Here is an 18,724-nt window from a genome sequence, read left to right as displayed (position 1 = left end):
GTAATAAATTTTCAGCTTAAGGAAGGGCATAACTCTCTTTTCACGTTTACCAGATTGACAATAGCTCAAGAGGCTGCCATCACTGCGTAATTAAAGAAATTATATATATATATATATATATATCATAAAAATAAAAGAAAATTACAAATGAGTGAGATCTTCCCAAAATATTTTCAAGAAAAAATTTATAACTTCAATTATTAAAATTGATAAAATTTATTACTAATTTAATTTTAATTTTAATTTTTTTTTTGAAAACTTTAACTGAATTGCAATTTTTCCAAAAATAAATACAACATTTGATACTGCGACTAAAAATGAAAAAATAAAAATTTTAAAACACATCCCACTTAAAAATTTTGATAGGTCCCGTAAATTTTAAATTTTAAAACATGACCAATTTTAATTATGTGATAAGTCCTCAAGAAATAAAAATTATAATATTTGTTTTAGTTTATAGTAATGCTAAACTAAAAATAAATTTTTTTAATTTCAGTATACCTTTCCAATATCATACATGTTCTACACGAACACAAATTTTAACAGCATATGTTGAAATCATAATTAATACTAGCAGATAGTATACGCGATATGTATATAATTTAAATAAATAATAATAAAAAAAATTATAATTATAATATATATTTAGCTTAAGTGGTGAGAGCTTTTTTATAAACTCATTGTCCTGGAGTTCAAATTTTATCCACTTCTTTAGATAACTTTTTTTAAATAGAAATTTCTAAACCAAAAAATTTGTGAAGTATCAAATCAAGGGGGTTGTGTATCTTAATCCTAGGGCCTTCATTGAATTCAATCATCGTTTTGAGGAGTGAGTTGATAAGTCGTGAGCTTATTTGACTGGGGAAAAAAAATTTATTATTTTGTCAAAAATGAAAAAAAAAAAGTGAAAAATAAATAAATAAAGGAGGGTGATTCCCTCCATTTTGGACCGGAGGGGATGCTTGGACCCATGAGTCTCACTGTAGGTTCTGCTTCAATGATTTAAATCATTCACTTTGTCAGATACTTTTTGTATTTTATCGGTAAAAAAAAATTATATTGATCCAATAACTGCAACTTATTTAATTTATTACTTTTATCATAAAAAATTGTGTGTTTTATTTTTTTAAAACACAATTATGATCAATTTTTTTTAGTGAAAAATACAATTATTAGATAGACTTAATTTTTTTTGTGGATGAATTCGTGTTCAACAAAATCAATGATTCGTATTATCAAAACAAAGTGCGTGATGAACTCTAAGGACCCAAATACTACTCTCAATCCCAATTTTGGATGGGAGGAAATCCTTCTGCACAAATAAAATAAGGTTATATACAATATAAAAAAAAACTAATCAGTGTGTTTAGTTTTAGTTTTTTGAATTTAGTTTTTTTTAAATTGAATTTTTTATTTTTCATATTTTTTTGGTTTTAGTTAATATTTTTTAAATTTTTAATAATTTTTTAACTTTTTTAGATGCACTTTACTTAGATATATTTAAATAGTAAAATGTTTGTGAAAAAATATTTTAAAAAATTAATAAATACAAAAAATATGAAAATTTACTAAATTTTCGTATTTTTTTATATTTAGTGTATTTTTTAAAGAATTTTTTTCACAAATATTATACTTTTTAAGTATCTTTATGTTAAATATGTCTAAAAATTAAAAAAAAATTACTTAAAAAATTAAAAAAATTAATTGAAAACATTAAAGTACGAAAAATAAAAAAATAAAATTTTTAAAAAATTATTTTCTAAAAACTGGAACCAACAAACTGAACACAATCCGGGATAATTTTTCCCTTTTTCAGCCATAAAACTCCGGTGACTGGGTGTGTCCAGCGACGGCGGGTGAGGAAAGCGCGTGGAATTAGGCTGTACTCCTAATTTAAAGATACAGCAAAGCATGTGTTAATTAATTGGGATGCAATTTCATAGTAAGCAAGATAGAGAGAGAAGATGAAAAGGCGGTCACCATGATGTCCTCAACAACAACAACGAAGTCCATCTGCCTGTCTGTCTACCCACCTCCTGTCCCTCTGTTTTTTCCCATTAGATATTGGGTACTCCTAGAATATACCAGGTCTGGTAATTGATAAGAAAAAGTAAAATTTATAATTTTATACCGGTCTGGTAATTAATGAAAAAAAATAAAATTTATAATTTTATACTGATAATTAAAAATATGAAAAAATATAATATATAATAATCAGTAAAAGAATATTAATACGTGACGCTTTAACAGTATTCAATAGATTACATACACCTATACATATACACATACACCTATACATACACATATACATATAATTAACTCAACATATTCCCAAATCCAACCTCTACTCTCCTTATATCAACCCCCTCTCCTCCCCTTCCCATCCCCTTCAAATTCCTCTCTCTCTCTCTCTCTCTCGAACTCAATACTGGCGCATAGATATACATATATATATAGTGTGAGTGTTTTTACGAGGTAGGTTGTTGAAGACGATGAGTAACAATGTGGGTCAGTTCGGAGACACGACAATGACGAAAGTGTTCGTCGGAGGATTGGCTTGGGAGACTCCCAAGGAAGCCCTCAGAGACCACTTCGATGTCTACGGCGAGATCTTGGAAGCCGTCATCATCTCCGACAAGATCACCGGCCGATCCAAGGGCTACGGCTTCGTAAGTACTGATCGCCGTTTCAGGGGATAATTATTTTTATTTTTTGCTTGCTAACGTGATCCGCTTTTCGTTGGTGTTGTAGGTGACGTTTAAGGAAGCCGAGGCGGCTAAGAAGGCTTGCGAGGAGGCCACGCCGATCATCAACGGCCGCCGAGCCAACTGCAATCTAGCTTCGCTCGGAGCCCGACGCCCCAGGTCCGCATCCTCCGCCATGCCGCCGCCTCCTCGACAAGGTATTCAATTTTTGTCCAAACTTTTTCTCAGTTTTACAGAATTACCATGTAATGGTATTGTAGTAAATTTGGAGTGCATGGGGGTCTAATATTTTAGATGTTTTGTTAAATCGTGAAGGATCGAACGTTGGACCAAGATCTCTGTCTCCGGCACCCGGGAGTCACGTGCAGTGGTATTATCCAGCGGGAACACCTCCATCGCCGTTTCATCATCATCAGCAGATTCAGCACCATCAGGCCGTTCCTTTCTATGGGTACGCAACGTACGCCCCTGATTTCTTGATTTCAATCGGTGGTGTATTTGATTAACATAGGACGCACCTTACGTGATAGATTCTTTTCTTTTTTTTCACAGGTACACTCCAACCTACATTGCCACTGATGTCAGTTACAATCATGTAAGTATCAAGATCCATAATTCCATATTAGTCAAATTTATCAAAAATTACAATCCCATATGATTGTATTGAGTTTGATATAATATGATCAACAATCAAACTGTGTTATAATTTGATCACATTAAATCATAACTTTTGTTTTAATGGTGTTGGAAATTTGTCTGTATTGTGCGGTGTGGCGGAGCACAGAAGCTAAGCTACACGGGCGGGTCATACATGAATGGGCAATACTCTCAAGTATATCCGGGTCAACCCATGGTAGGTGGGAACACACTGATGCCAATGTACCCTCTCTACCACTACCACCAATCGCAGACAATGGGCCTCCCTGCTCACGTGTACTCCCCAACAGCTGTTGGCCCATTCCCCACAGGCCCAGCCCTCATCTCAAAGCCCACATCCTTGGCTCCTACCACAGGTACATATCCACATTAAAAACTATATATAAAAAAAAGTTTTGTTTTTATAGTTTATATATATACATATTTGATTGATTGGTTATTTCTGTTATATTTAAGAATGAGAAAAATGTTATTAATTGCATGCAAAAAAAAAAAAATGTATAGAAAATATGTGAAATTTTTGGAATAGGTTTTATTAAACAATTTGAATTTTTTTTTTTTTGGGGGGGGGGGATATCTATTTTTTGGAAAATGTTTGGTAGCTCAAATTTTTGTGGCTCAAATGGCTCAAATCTGTTAAAACGACGTCGTTTTACACTCAAAATCTGTCAAAACGACGTCGTTTTGACAGATTTGAGCCATTTGAGCCACAAAAATTTGAGCTACCTAGCATCGTCGCTATTTTTTTAACAATCAACAATGTTATGAATTCAAAAATATAGAATGGACAAAGATTTTACTTCCATATATTATTTTTATCGATGTTGATGGGAAGTTTGTAATATGAATTTTATTTTCAACAATGATTCATCCTCCTTTTCTTCCCACCCCTTTGACCCCCTCTCTCTCTCTCATTGGTTACATTTTCTTTTTCTTTTTCTTTTTTTTCCTGCTCCTCCAATCACCACCTGCCACGTGGCAAAGGGGGTGAGGGGGTGACCCCCACAAGGGGTGACCCCAAAAGGGGGTCCCAAGCATTATTCTTTTATTTTATTCACGAAACTGGGATTTGGGTATGGCCCACTTACAGTTGGGCTTTTTTTTATAGGGCTCAGTGGTCAAAAGGTCAAAAATGACCTTGATTTTGAGGATTGTCAGCTTTTATATTTTTTTAGGTAATATTTTAAAGAAAAACTTAACAGAAGGAACAGGCTGTCAAACGTTACTATGTTTGGTCTTCTTTTACAAAGCACATGTTCCTCTGCAATGCAACTAACGATTGAGCAGAAGTTATTATTAGTCATCTTGGAGCAATGCTTTGTCTGGTTATTTTTTAAAAAATAATATAAAAATGATAAGCATGAGTTCTTGAAATACATTAAAACAATGTAAAAATGAACATTAAAAAAACAAATTTTTAATACTTGAATATATACTTGAGAACAATTTATTTTTGCTTAACTTTCAATTTGAATGGTTGAATTATCATAAGAAGAGATTAGAGAGAATATGGACAAAGATCCTGACTTGGCTTAATGTTTTTAGTTTTGTATGGGAAAATAGTAAGTATACTGTTCCCACTTTCTTCCATGTTCCAACAGATGGTTAAAATCTAAAGGAATCTTTGAAGCACATGGTTTACAGACATGCCCATTGTTGGATGTCATGTGCCTAGAATCAGAACAATATAGTTGTAAAAATATCATTAATAAATGAAATTAGGTCTAAATGATTGTTAACAGTTTGTATTGAAATAAAAAAATAAATGAGTTTTTACCTTTCAATGTTAAGATGGCCCTTAGCAATAGTTTATAGTACTATTTTGAAGACAACTTCCTTATATAGTTTAAACTGATATTACACAAAACAGTTTGCTTGGCTGTGGAATAGTTTCAGTTGGGACTGGTGAAGCTTTGAAAAGGGTGGCTAAGAGGACTTAAAAAAAAAAATGACAAGAGGAGGAGGAGGAGGGTGGTGGCTGCTCAGAACAACGTTATTATCTGATCTGTGGTGGCTCTTCAATATTTTTTCTTTTATTTATATTTTTATTTTTAGGTGTCTGATTATTTAGATTCATTCATTATCTTCTCTAACATTGCACTCATGTAGAGGTTGCAAACAATGGAAAGAAATTATTGTAACAGAAGTCAATGTGTTGAGTATTCTCATGTCTTATGGGATATGCTTTTCATGGTTCCATTGAACTTTGCTTCATAAATCCTTCATCTTTAAGTAACAATTCTCTCTCTCTCTCTCTCTCTCTCTCTTGATTGGTTGGTCATGTTCGAGAGAAAATTGAGGCTTTTTGAGCTTTTTTCCACTTCACCACACACACAATTTTACTTATGTTAAAAAGGAAAGATATATATACATATATATATATATATATTATATATTTTAAAAGCCAAATGACCTGTTGTGTGTATCATTGATTGTTATTGTTTGTATCGGGTTTGTTGGATCTTATTTTAAGCAAAAAGATGATAATTTATATGTAATGTCGAACCTTAGGCTAGCCTGAGCTTTGTGATTGTTATTTATGTTATCAACATTAATTTGTGGAATTGTCATTTGGAGATCATAGCTCCTATTTATGTACTTAAAATTATTTAAGCAAAATATTGACGTGGGACGTGATGTTTAAGCTATTATTATCCTTCGCAATACATCAATCGTTACATCTTATTTTAAGTGGGAAGTTGATAATCGATATGTAATGCTCCAAGTTCAACACAAAGTGGCACCTTTAGGCTAATCATTTTCTATGTGAGACAAAATCCTTACATTACCAGTAAAATTTAAAAGTACTCTACGAAAACTTAAAATAAAAATGAAAACTTTAAAGAAAGTAACTAAAAGCATTCAATTGCCTTAGATTGATGAAAACAATTTTGCACTGAAAGCAAGCTTTGATTTGGTGGTCTTTTTTATGGATAAATATAAATACATTCGTTAAAATTTATTTAAAATATAAATTGCTTTCTATAGTTTTAAAAATTATAAATACTTTTTGTTAAATTTTTTATTTAATAGAACTAATAAAAATAATAATTTTTTAACTACGTTCCTATACAAAATAAATTTTTAATATCATTAAAAATTATTAATTAATTTGATAATTTATTAATAAAAGTGATAATTTATTATGCGATTAAAAACTTAAAAGAGCGTGATGTAATTTCTAAAATTATGAGAAATTATTCTTGTTTTAAACAAAACTCAAATAATGTAGGAGGGAGCTAGGTTGCTAAAGGCTGATGGCTCATGGACCCTAATGGCTAGCTGGCTAATTAATTATTGGGTAAATTATAAGTACATACAGATTGTCTCATGTGGTTTGAAAAATTACAAATATCCTTTTATTATAATTTTTTATTTAACAGAATTAATTAAAAAAATAAAATTCATAATTACTCTCTTATACAATAATAAAATTACCTATATTATTAATTGAAAATATTTTTAATATCGTTAAAAATTATTAATTGACTTGATGATTTATTAATAAAATGGACGATTTGTTATGAAATTAAAAACCTCAAGGGTGGAATGTAATTTTCAAAACCACGGAGGTGATCCATATTCATTCACATAAAATAAAAAAATAAAATATTCATTCACATAATTTCTCTTCTAAATTAAGCAAAATTTTAAAAGTTGATCCATATTCAAATATTTCATCAAAACTGTCTTTACATGCATGAGAATTGGGGGGGGGGGGGGGGGAATTTGTGTGGATGTAGCACTACTGATAAAAAAATATAGGGATAATTACAACCAAAAAAAAAAATACTGTTTGAGGCTTATAACAAAATAAACTTCGAATTTTTAATTTTATCAATTTAAATTCTAATTTTTTGATTTGTTTTCAATTTAAACCATTCGTCTATTGTTGTTAAGTAAAATCGATAGGAAAAAAAAAGTATATGTAAAATGTCTAAAGTATCATTTTTCATTGAATTTAATGACTAATATTCTATTTTTTCTGATGATTTTACTTAACGAAAATAAACAAATGGTTTAGATTGAAAAGAAATCAAAAATTTAGAATTTAAATTGACAAAATTAAAAACTCATGATTTAATTTGTCAAAACATAGGGTTTTTTTTTTTTTTTTTTTTTTTTTTGTAATTTCCCCAAAAATATATATATGCACAAAATGGAAAATGTTTGAAACTTACAAAAAGTTTTTATAATTTGATCTCACAATGATGTGATATGGAATAGATATCAACTTTTGATTTGCTACCCATTCAATAATATAGGGGAGTTTGTGTCAACTTTTAATTTGTTATCTATCCAATAATATAAGCTCCAACTCCCTTGAATTTAATCAACGGGAAATGATTGAGACTCCCTCCAATCACCACTCTCACCACCCCACACACACGTGGCGGGTGGTGATTGGAGGAGAAGAAAAAGAAGAAAAAGAAAAACTAGCCAATCAGGGAGAGAAGGGGTCAAAGGGGATATCTCATTGAGGTCTAACTCATTTTCCATTAATCAACAATTGCAAACTACAAGGCCTTCAAAATACATCTAATTATAACATTAATATTGACACATCATTCTTGTGCACAAGATTTATAGCATTTTCGTAATCAATTTCATTGGACTTCGTACACGTTTAAATAAGAACTTGAGATAAGAACTTGGGTCCATGAAATTCACTATAGGTATCATTTTGATAATTTAAATAGTTTATTTTGTATAACTTTATGTATATATCATTTATTAAAAAAATTAAGTCAACTCAATAATTATATTTTTTATTTTATTGTATTTATATTCAAAAAATAAATGATTTATTTTTTTAAAAAAAAAATTAACACAAAATGTGTGACTTGAAATGGATGTAGAGCAGAATATTAATGAAAGGAGGACAAGCAGAGTTCCAACTGTGTATACTAGCATAGTAACTAACCACTTTACTAGCAAAAAAACCGAAAGGAAAATGATATACGTCTTAAATTTTTTATTAAATAAATCATTAAATTTTTTATATGGATGTTGAGTTTACAAAATTATGGATCACAAAATATTTGATCAGTTATTTAGTGGAAAAATTAATATCCCTAATATTACTCAAAAAAAAAAAAAAAAAAAAAAAAAAGCACAAAACAAGCAACAGCCCATTGTATAAAAGCTTCAATGAACCCACCCATCAAACAAAAGTTTGGCAATAATCAGTGGGCAGGCCTATTCTTACCGAACCCACTGACAAAACCCCCCTCAGTTCTCGTAGAAATCTATGGGGCTTTTTTTTTTTTTTTTTTTTTTTTTTTTTTTTTTTTTGAAGAAATAGATATCTAGCTCTCCGTTTGGCAATGAGGTTTAAGGCTATTTTAGTCATAAAAGACAAAATAAGTTATTTTAGTCACAACAAATAAAACATCACATCTAACCCATAATCATTACACTCTTCTCTTACAAAAAAAGTCAAAAAAGTCATTCTCAAACTAAATTTTTTAGCCTAAGTTAAAATAGTCAAAAAAGTCAAAAAACTAAAAAATCAACTCACTTATCAAACGGAGGCTAAATTGATTAATTCGGAAATTAATTCACAATTAAAATCAGAACAAAATTTAGTATAGAGTGATTTTAAAAAGTTAATTGGACCTATGAAATTTCATTATAAAAAGCCCACACACTTTCAAACCACAAGCGTTGCCCACCAAGCAAACTCAACTCCTAGGGTTGTAGAAATCTGTCCTTTAAAAAAAAAGAAGACCATTGTTAGAAAGTTTTCTTAGGTGTTATTTATTAGTGTAAAATTTTTTTTTATAAATATTAAAAAAATATTTTAAAATTAATAAAATAGGTCTTATATTTTTCTTTTTCTTTTTCTTTTTCTTTTTTTATCATTTTCGTATGTTCAGAATCACTTGTTAATGGGGGTGTTTGGTGGGGCTTTTTTGAATCAACTTATGGCTTCTAGCTTTTAAAAAGTTATTTTGGACTGTTTGATTAAACTTATTTCAAACAGTTTCTGATTCTAATAACTTATTTTAAGTCAAAAAAACTGATTCTGAGAAGCTGCTCACCCCTTGCTTCTGATTATCAGCTTCTACTGTGGACATGTTAATTCACAATTATACTCTTAGATTTTTTTATTTTTTATTTTTTTAAAAATAGAAAAAGACTCAAATGGACTATAGAATATTATTATTATTTTTTATGAGAAATGTAGACAAATAGTGAATAATAAAAAAAAAGTTAATTGAAAAAGTTACTTCACAGTTTATTTAACAAACACTACTCAGCAACTTAAATTTATAATCCAACAGTTACACCAAACAGATTAAGAGCTTCTAATTAAAGTCACAATTTATAATCTATTAAGTTATAATTTATAATTTATTTTAACAGTTACACCAAACACCACCAATATGTGCTACAAACAAGCTCCTAAATCCATGGGCCATAATATGTACCATTTCCATGTTGGCAGCTGGTTAATCAACAGGGAAACTATAAATTTTTTAAATTGTATTTAGATTTTGAATTTTAAAAAAATATATACATAATTAAAAAAAAAATGGTAAGAAAATATAAATGAAATATTAGTTTTCTTTCTTTCTTTCTGTCATTTTCTCTTCCCAAATTTTTTTTCTTCATAAATATTTTTTTTTTTTCAAATTTAAGATTCAAGTACAACCTTAAAATACTTTTGTAATGTAAGGTTCACTTGGGATGTAGGTTGATTTTTTGACTTTTTAGCTATTTTAGTCTAGGGATAAAAAGAATCATTTGAGATAGGTTTTTTTGACTTTTTTGACTTTTGTGAGAGAAAAAAAATGAAAAAATTATGATTTAGATGTGACGTTTTGTCTTATTAATTTTTTAGCTTATTTTATCTTTTTGTGACTAAAATAGCCAAAAAAATCACAAAGTTTAACATGCCAAACAAAGACGTAGTATTTTTTGTGTTATTTTAGCACAGTATACATATTTAGGCCTTATTTGTCATAACTTAAAAAAGTTAAAAAGTCAAAAAATTACTATCCTATTTAAGTCACATCATCTTATTTAAGTCACATTACCTCTCTACCGCATCACTTCAAACTCAACTCTTACTCAACTTATATTTTATAAAAAGTCAAAAAATATACTTATTTTAATTATCACAAACCATTCCTTGCTACAAGTTGCTCTAGCCATGCGTAGTATTATTATGCTGAAATAGCAGAGGAACTCTAATAGTGTACTTTCTTCTTCTTCTTTTTTTTTTTTAATTTAATTTTTTTAACACAAATCTAAGATTCAAACTATTGACTGTGCCTATCTAAAAAAGAAAAAGAAAAAGGGGGCTACTGGCTGGAGATTTATATATTAATGAAAAATATGAAACTTTTCTTCTTCACAGGCAAAGTTTGTTTTTTACCAGATTGCATGGACTCTGAAAGAATATGATGTTAAACAACTCAGTACTTTTAAAAAAAAAACAAAACAAAACAAAACAAAAACAAAAGCAAAAAAACAAAGCAAATAGACATTGTACGAGCTTTCCATCAATTTAGATTGACAGTTATATACCTATCATTCTAGGATCTATGGAAGAAAATAAAAGGGGAAAAAAAAAAAAAAAAAAATGAAAATACAAAGGAGTTAGGCATGATAAAAGACTATCCATTAATTTTGGTTGGGCTTCAAGCCCATACCAGGTTTTGTAGCACAATTCACATTGCTCCGTTTTCATTTTTTGTTGATAAATAGGTCTCATGAAATCAAGCCCAAAAAAGCCCAACAAGAATTTATAGGCTAAATCGAGGCTTTGGGCCTTTTGCATTTTGAGATTCTGTCTATTCAATGAAAATTAAGCCCACTGTTTATACCGTGGTCAATCAAATAGTCCAAGCCCAGTAATTCATCACTCGCAAGTCCAAAATGCAATAGTACTAAAACAAAATAAAGTTCATTTCTTGTTAGTGCTGTTTTCTAAAACAAAATAATAAAATGGGCGCTTACCAATAAGTCTCAGACATAAAATTTAAAATTCCTCTAATTCTAAAATAAAATATTTATATCAATTAGTCTTATATATTTTTAATTATTACCAAAAATTCCTTTTTATTTTTATTTTTATAACTTAAAAAATGTTGCTACATCCAATGACTTTCGTCAGATTCACCGCAGACTTGTCGAAATATTCAATATAATCGGGAAATCGCCGGAGCATTGCCAGAAGTTCCCTGGAGTGTTCTGAACATCACTGGAAAATGTCAAGAATATCATCGGAGCCTTACCGGAATATTCAGAATATTGCCAAAAAAAAAAAAGAATAAATGGAGAAATTATAGTTAAAAAACATAGCAACAACAAACAACAATGGGAAAAAAATATATATTATTTTTTAATTTTTGTAGGATTTAAGCAAATAATCTGTAATATTGATCAAATTGAAAAGTAAGCTTTAAAACTGTAAAATGTTACAGTTTCAAAGCATCATTCTATTAAGCTAGAAAACATGTTATTAAACTGCAAAATTTTACAGTTTTAAAGAATGTTATGAAACTGTAAAATTTTACAGTTTTAAAGCATGATTCATTTTAGCACAAAAAAAACTGAAACTGTAAAATTTTACAGTTTTCACTGCTTGTAACTAAAACTTAAAAACAAATTATTCAAAACTTGAAATTTTTCTTCATTAAAATAGAAAAATAGATGTGTGTAACGGAGAAAATGTAAAAAAATTGAGAAATCAAAGGAAAAAATAGATATAGAAAGAATATTGTACTACGGCAACTATTTTTGGTTTAGATCTAGTCGGATCTCATGTAGATCTACTCAAATATGATGTAGATCTCATCTTCTTCGCCATTGGTGAAAATGAAGTCACGAGTTGATGTTAGTGGTAAGTGGTTGCCCGTGAACCCCAATCAATGGTGAGCGTCAATTACTGGTGACTATATATTAGAAAGAGAAAGAGAATAAAAAAGGTGTGATCACTGGTCGTCGGACATGACAAAGAGAAGGAAAAGAAAACGCAAAAAAGAGAGAGAGAGAGAGAGGAAAACGTAAAGAATAAGACAAAAAGCAGAGAAAGAGAGAGAGAAAGAGGAAAACGTGTAGGACTTTTGAGTCTACTCAAAAAATTGTTAGATTAAATAGTGTACACATATTTCAAATAGGACCTACGAGTGATTTTTCCAATAAAAAAAAAACTAAAAACTAAAGGATAGTTTAGTGATAAATAAATAAATAAATAATACTCATCATTTTTATATGATTTTCTATTTTTTGGGGACGAAAATATATTTTTGATATTTATCTTCAATAAGCTAGTTTATAATTTTCCAAAAAATATATTTTGAAAACCAAATCAAATCAAACTAATGCCTGTTTGGCAACAAATAAAAAAGTCACAATTTATTATTATTATTATAATATATATATATATATATATATATATATATATTTTAATATGTGCCATCTTTTCTTACTTTTTGCTTCCTTTTAATTTAGAAGGATTTAAGCAATAAAAATAAATAAATAAATCACTAAAGACCAACAAAATATTTTTTTTTTGGGGGGGGGGGGGGGGGGGGGGGGGTGGTTTAGTAATTGAGAAAGACATCACTCTTACTGTCAAGGAGTGTTCGCACAACAACAAATGGAACCTGGACTAGCTAACTTTTTGCCTACCTTCAGTTGCTCTGAATGCTATTCGTAGTGTATCCATCCCTTGGTATAACCAGAGTCCGAGTTTGGAAACATTCAACCAATAGGGACTTCACTAGTAGGTCAGCCTATCTCTTGTCTAGAGATTTTAGTTACTTCTCCCTTTTATCCAATTGGAACTAATTTGGCCCATTCATTTAAAACCTAAAATTGTTCACTTTCTTTGGCGTGCCTTACATCAATGCCTCAATACCAAAACAATGCTGTTTACGCGCCATATTTGTCACGATAATCATTGCCCTCTTTGTAATCAACAACCTGAAATCACCATCCATGTGTTAAGGGATTGCTCAATGGCTGTGGCTGTGGCTGTGGCTGTGGACTGTTGGAAATCGTGTGGAATTCCTAATTTACTCACCTCTTCTTTCTTCTTAGATTTTCCTTTTTGGATCAAAGCAAACTGTTAGTCCAAAGTGGTTCACTCATCCGCAGTCAATTGGGCCATCATTTTCCCCTACATTTGCAAGGCAATTTGGTTAAATCGAATGCTTGTTGTTTTCAACAAAACCCTTCACCATTTAATATGGGTGAAGTCATTGCAAAAGCCTTAGAGTGACAGCATGTGATGGAAGAAGGGTCAAGAATGTTGTCTAAATTGTGAAATTAAATAAATAGATTCACGAATAAATCAAAATTATATACCACGAATACATGTTGGGAATTACAACTAAATTACAACAGAAATACCCAATAGATTAAAATAGTAAAGAAAGAAAACCGAAACTTGCACAGCAGCAGTTTCCTTAAAACAGATTTTCGCCGTCTTACGGATTGAGTGCTTGAGGAATTACGGCATCTGTCTCCTAGGATACGATGATCAAAAACTAGCTACAGCAGAAGCACTCTCTGTCTAGCTTAGCAAACAAAATCCGTGGGAGCACTCTCTTACTGTAGAAACTTTCTGGCAAACTGACTTGTAAAATAGAAACAAAAATTTCAATGTTGAGACTAGACAAGAAGGTTTCAATTTATACATGTATAGGGGAGAGAGGAGGAACCTCCAGCCTTTATGGCTGGTCACTAATGCACCATTAACCTCTGCTATATTGCAGGAGTTACAAACATATTATACACACTAATCCCACTATCTCTTTCATGAAGCTAACTTCATGAGGCAAATTCTCATTCAATTCTCAATGATTTTTTGCCATTCTTTTTGTGGTGTAATAATTTCATTGCAAAGTATCTAGACCCACTTGGACCCAACACAATAGATGGTTAGGGCCTACTTTAATATTTAATTAAAGTCACCAAAACCACATTTTTTCCAACAATCCTCTACATGAATAAAAATTGACCAAATGACTAAACAAATGAATATCGTTCAACAATAATGACTCAAAGAGACAGTACAACGGACTAATCCGATATTAGAAAAGGTAGCTTTTGGCTTTGAACCTCTCCCAGTGAAAACCTGTCGAGTTTACTGGCTGATCAGTGAATATGACATCTTGAACTGCTCTGTCGTTTATGTAAACTGAGATAATAGATCTCACACGGGGAATTACTCCTACCACCATTTTGTTCTCACTGGTGCCCTGTATGGCCCTAAGCACTAGCCTGGTTCAATAAGTGGTTTCAAAGAGTTTTGGCCTTTCCAATTCTTCTAGAAGCAGCCCTACTTCACACTCACATAAAGGACTTTTCAAAGTATCCTGCTATACCCTATTTGAATCCTTAACACATAAGAGTCATTAAAAGTTTTGCTTGACCTTTACCTCCGCAGGTATCACTGCTTAAAGGAATGGCTGGAGGGTTTGACCCTCACAGTGACATACCATTGTTACATGCAATTAGGTTGTTCAATTGAACCTAGATCTTGGAATCTCCAGTCAACTAGATTGGGTTTCCATTCCAGTAACTTCTAAAGGCCTCAGCCCCATTCCTTTTGACGACATCTCGACTAACATTCGATTTAACCCTTTGGTTAGCGGATCTGTAATGTTGTCCTTAGACTTTACATAGTCTATAGAGACGACTCCATTCGAGAGTAGTTGTCATATGGAATTATGTCTACAACGGATATGCCTAAGCTTTCCATTATACATATTACTCTTTGCTCTACCAATTGCAGATTGACTATCACAATGAATACAAATAGCTGGCACAGCTTTAGACCAACGTAGGATATCTTCAATGAAATGGTGAAGCCATTCAGCTTCTTCTGTTGCTTTATCTAAAGCAATAAACTCTAATTCCATTGTTGATTTAGATATACACATTTTCTTGGAAGATTTCCAAGACACGGCTGCCCCACCAAGAGTGAACACATATCCACTAGTGGACTTTGAATCCTTTATATTTGATATCCAATTCATGTCACTATAGACTTCTAGCACCACTGGATATCGAGTATAATACAACCCATAATCCTGAGTGTAGTGTAAATACCTTAACACCTGCACAATGCCCTTCCAATGAGTAGCATTGGGATTACTTGTGTATCTACTAAGCTAACTAACCGAGTAGGCTATTTCCGGCCTAGTATAACTCATCAGATACATCAAACTTCCAAGTACTTGAGAATATTCTAACTGAGAGACACTCTCTTTATTATTCTTGGTAAAATGTAGACTTAAGTCTACAGGTGTCGGTGACACACTCATATCTGATCCACTAAACTTCTCAAGTACCTTATCAATATAATGAGAATGAGAAAGTACAATTCTACCATATGTTCTGGTAATCTTAATTCCCAGAATAACATCTACAACGCCCATATCCTTCATGTCAAACTTAGAGTTTAACAATTTCTTGGTAGTTTTGATCATTTCATCATTACTACCTATAATGAGCATTTCATCAATATATAGACACAAAATGACATAACCTCTGTCAGTGTCTTTGATATAAACACACTTATCACATTCGTTGATTTTAAACCCACTTGACAGTTGTCAAATTTCTCATCTGTTTGTTTAGGCCCTTGTTTCAAATTATACAATGATTTGACAAGTTTACAAACTTTCTTGCTTTGCCCTGGAGCTGAAAACCCTTCAAGTTACTCCATATAAATTTCTTCATTTAAATCTCCATTTAAGAAAGCTTCAATGAACCCACCCATCAAACAAAAGTTAATGGCAATAATCAGTGGGCAGGCCTTTTCTTACCTAACCCACTGACAAAACCCCCTCAGTTCTCCTAGAAATCTATGTATGGGGACATATTTTTTGGGTAGTCCACATGGCCAAGGTTGTTAGCCAAGGTGCTACGTGGGCAGATCATGTGTTACCGAGATATTTGGGGCACTGCCGAGGTATTCTGCGGCAATACCGGAATCCAAGATAAAGTGGATAACGGACAAGAGCCCTAGAATGGGAGAAGACTTCAGTTTGGGTAAAGATAAGACTCTTAGAGGGTTTATCCTAATCCTACTGGGAGTCCAAGATTAGCAGTAATCCTAAGTCCATTAGAGTTAGGCTTCTATAGGGACTAGGATTAAGTTTTCTATAAAAAAGAGGCACCCCTATGGGTCTAAGGTATGCTTTTGATATTCTGTCTAGTGAGTTAAGCACTATTGGTTATCTTTGAGAGATATTGAGTATTGACTTAATCGTCGGAGTGCCCCCGGATGGACGAGCCACCGCCGGAAACTCTTTTTTCTGTTGCAGGTCGTTCGGGCTTAATCTATTCTGCCGGTGCTCTCCAGTTGGGTACTTGTATGGCAGTATGGTCAGAAATTGACACACACAATTTGGCGCCATCTGTGGGAAAGAAAGAAGAATAGATGGCCAATGATAGACAGAAGGATAAGGTTGGGGACGAAATCCCTGTTGGGAACGGTAATCACGTTGCCCCTAATATAGAGAAAGATGGTTGCAACGAGGAGACTCGAGGCCAGAATCACGAAAAGAAAGACGTCGGCCAGAAGGACGACATACCAAAGAAATCGGATCGAAGCGGGTATTTCAATGAGGTCGACCTCCAAGTATGAAAAGATAGATGCCTGCGGAGGGATAAAGAGGTGAAAGAGATGGCGAATAAATTGGCAGACCTGCAATCTGTCATCAATTTCATGATGCAAAACAACGTCATGCAGCCACCATTCCTGCTACAGGACACGCCGATTCCAGCGGCCAATGCCCAGAAGGGAGGGCAGAAAACAGTCCCTGCAGTCCCCCAACACACCAGGAGTGAAGAACACTCTCACCGCCCTTCAAGGGAGGTCGGGCAAGAAGGGTCGAGAAATGAAGAATCTTGAAAGACATACCTGCACCAAGGAAGAAGACCCCAAAGAACATCGGCATGTTCAAGGGCAGGAGTTGTGCTTCAACACAACTAATGGAGAAAAGTCAAAAAAGGCTCACAACGAAGCTGAGAATAATGCACCAAGAAGATTAAAGTCAGGAGATAGCCGAGCTCCTGGGCGGACCAAGGAGGACTTGAGAGATCACCTACAGAAGAAGTAACAAGATGCCAAGGTAATCTCCCCGGTCAAGCTGAAAACGCCGTTCTCGGTAGACTTGGACAAATTCGAAGCCCCGAAGAGGTTTAGCATGCCGAGATTCCAGATCTACGACGGTAAGTCGGACCCTAACTTTCATGTCGGCTTGTACCTGAACTCGATGGCATTGTACACCGGGAACGAGCCGTTGCTCTGCAAGGTGTTCCCCTCATCCTTCGGAGAAATTACATCGGACTGGTTTCACAAGTTGCCGAAAGGAATTGTGAAAACTTGAGAAGGCCTAGCTGAGATGTTTGTGGCCAGGTTCATGACAAACAAGCTACAGCCATTAAGGGTGGACGCCCTAATGGCCCTGAAGATCGGCGATGATGAAACCCTCAGGGCCTATGCCAAAAGGTATTATGAGGTATTCAACCGAATACTAGGATACAGCCAAGAGGAGGCAGTCATGTCGTTTAAAAATGGCTTGAAGGATGATTGTCTACTTTGAAAATCACTAGCAAAGACATTGCCGAAAAGCATGGAGGAGCTGATGGCCAGAATAGAAAAGTATGCCAGAGCCGAGGAAGACACGCCGAGGACAAAGGCATCCAAACAAGAGAAGAGAAATGGTTCGCCGAAGCAAAGCCGAGATAATACTGGACACGAGAAGACAAGAGCTTAGCCCAAGTGAGCAGATCCCAGAAGACAAGATCTCGGCTTAGATGATTAAGTCCAAGAAGAGAAAAGCTTGGCCTAAGTTAAAGAATTTTTTCCACAAAGGAGTATGTAGAAGCCATTCAGATGGCAGATCCCCTGCCTATAGAGAAATATCAAGGTCAAAACCACGTGCCTAATGAGAACCTAAGTGGAACTTAAGTTCACATTAGGGGGCAAAGGACTGAAGAATTATGCTTGGGAGTTGGAATTTTACAAGCCGAGATTATGTTTAACACTTGTTGAAACTTGAGAAAAGTTTACAAGTTCAGGTTAAACCGAGATGATGTTTAACAATTGTTGAAACTTGAGAAAAGTTTACAAGTTGAAGTTAAACCGAGATGATGTTTAACACTTGTTGAAACTTGAGAAAAGTTTACAAGTTGAAGTTAAACTGAGATTATGTTTAACACTTGTTGAAACTTGAGAAAAGTTTACAAGTTGAAGTTAAACCGAGATGATGTTTAAACACTTGTTGAAATTCTGAGAGAATTTACAAGTTGAAGTTAAACCGAGAAAGAATATTGATTTAACACTTGTTGAAATTTTGAGAAAATTTACAAGTTGAAGTTAAATCCAA

The 18,724-nt window shown here is 32.8% G+C and overlaps 1 protein-coding gene across 1 annotated transcript; it reads left to right on the top strand.

The window, feature by feature from the left end:
• The first annotated feature begins 2,106 nt into the window (after window positions 1–2,106).
• Window positions 2,107–5,601, top strand: LOC114299616 (putative RNA-binding protein ARP1). The gene is made up of 6 exons (XM_028244390.2): window positions 2,107–2,669; window positions 2,752–2,902; window positions 3,021–3,156; window positions 3,258–3,300; window positions 3,490–3,718; window positions 5,233–5,601. The coding sequence occupies exons 1-6, from the start codon at window positions 2,493–2,495 to the stop codon at window positions 5,250–5,252; spliced, it is 756 nt and encodes a 251-aa protein (XP_028100191.2). The 5' UTR covers window positions 2,107–2,492; the 3' UTR covers window positions 5,253–5,601.
• Window positions 5,602–18,724: the final 13,123 nt, after the last annotated feature.

This window comes from Camellia sinensis, chromosome 1 (assembly GCF_055761805.1).
Source record: "Camellia sinensis isolate YWXY chromosome 1, ASM5576180v1, whole genome shotgun sequence".
In the NCBI taxonomy this organism is placed as follows: domain Eukaryota; kingdom Viridiplantae; phylum Streptophyta; class Magnoliopsida; order Ericales; family Theaceae; genus Camellia; species Camellia sinensis.
The sequence above is the reverse complement of the archived record's forward strand: the minus strand, read 5'-3'. Positions and strand labels throughout refer to the sequence as shown.

Coding starts and splice junctions, on each gene's coding strand:
- LOC114299616 (XM_028244390.2), top strand. CDS start 2,493: ATGAGTAACAATGTGGGTCAGTTCGGAGACACGACAATGACGAAAGTG. Junction 2,670..2,751: donor GATCCAAGGGCTACGGCTTC/GTAAGTACTGAT, acceptor TTGGTGTTGTAG/GTGACGTTTAAGGAAGCCGA. Junction 2,903..3,020: donor GCCGCCGCCTCCTCGACAAG/GTATTCAATTTT, acceptor TAAATCGTGAAG/GATCGAACGTTGGACCAAGA.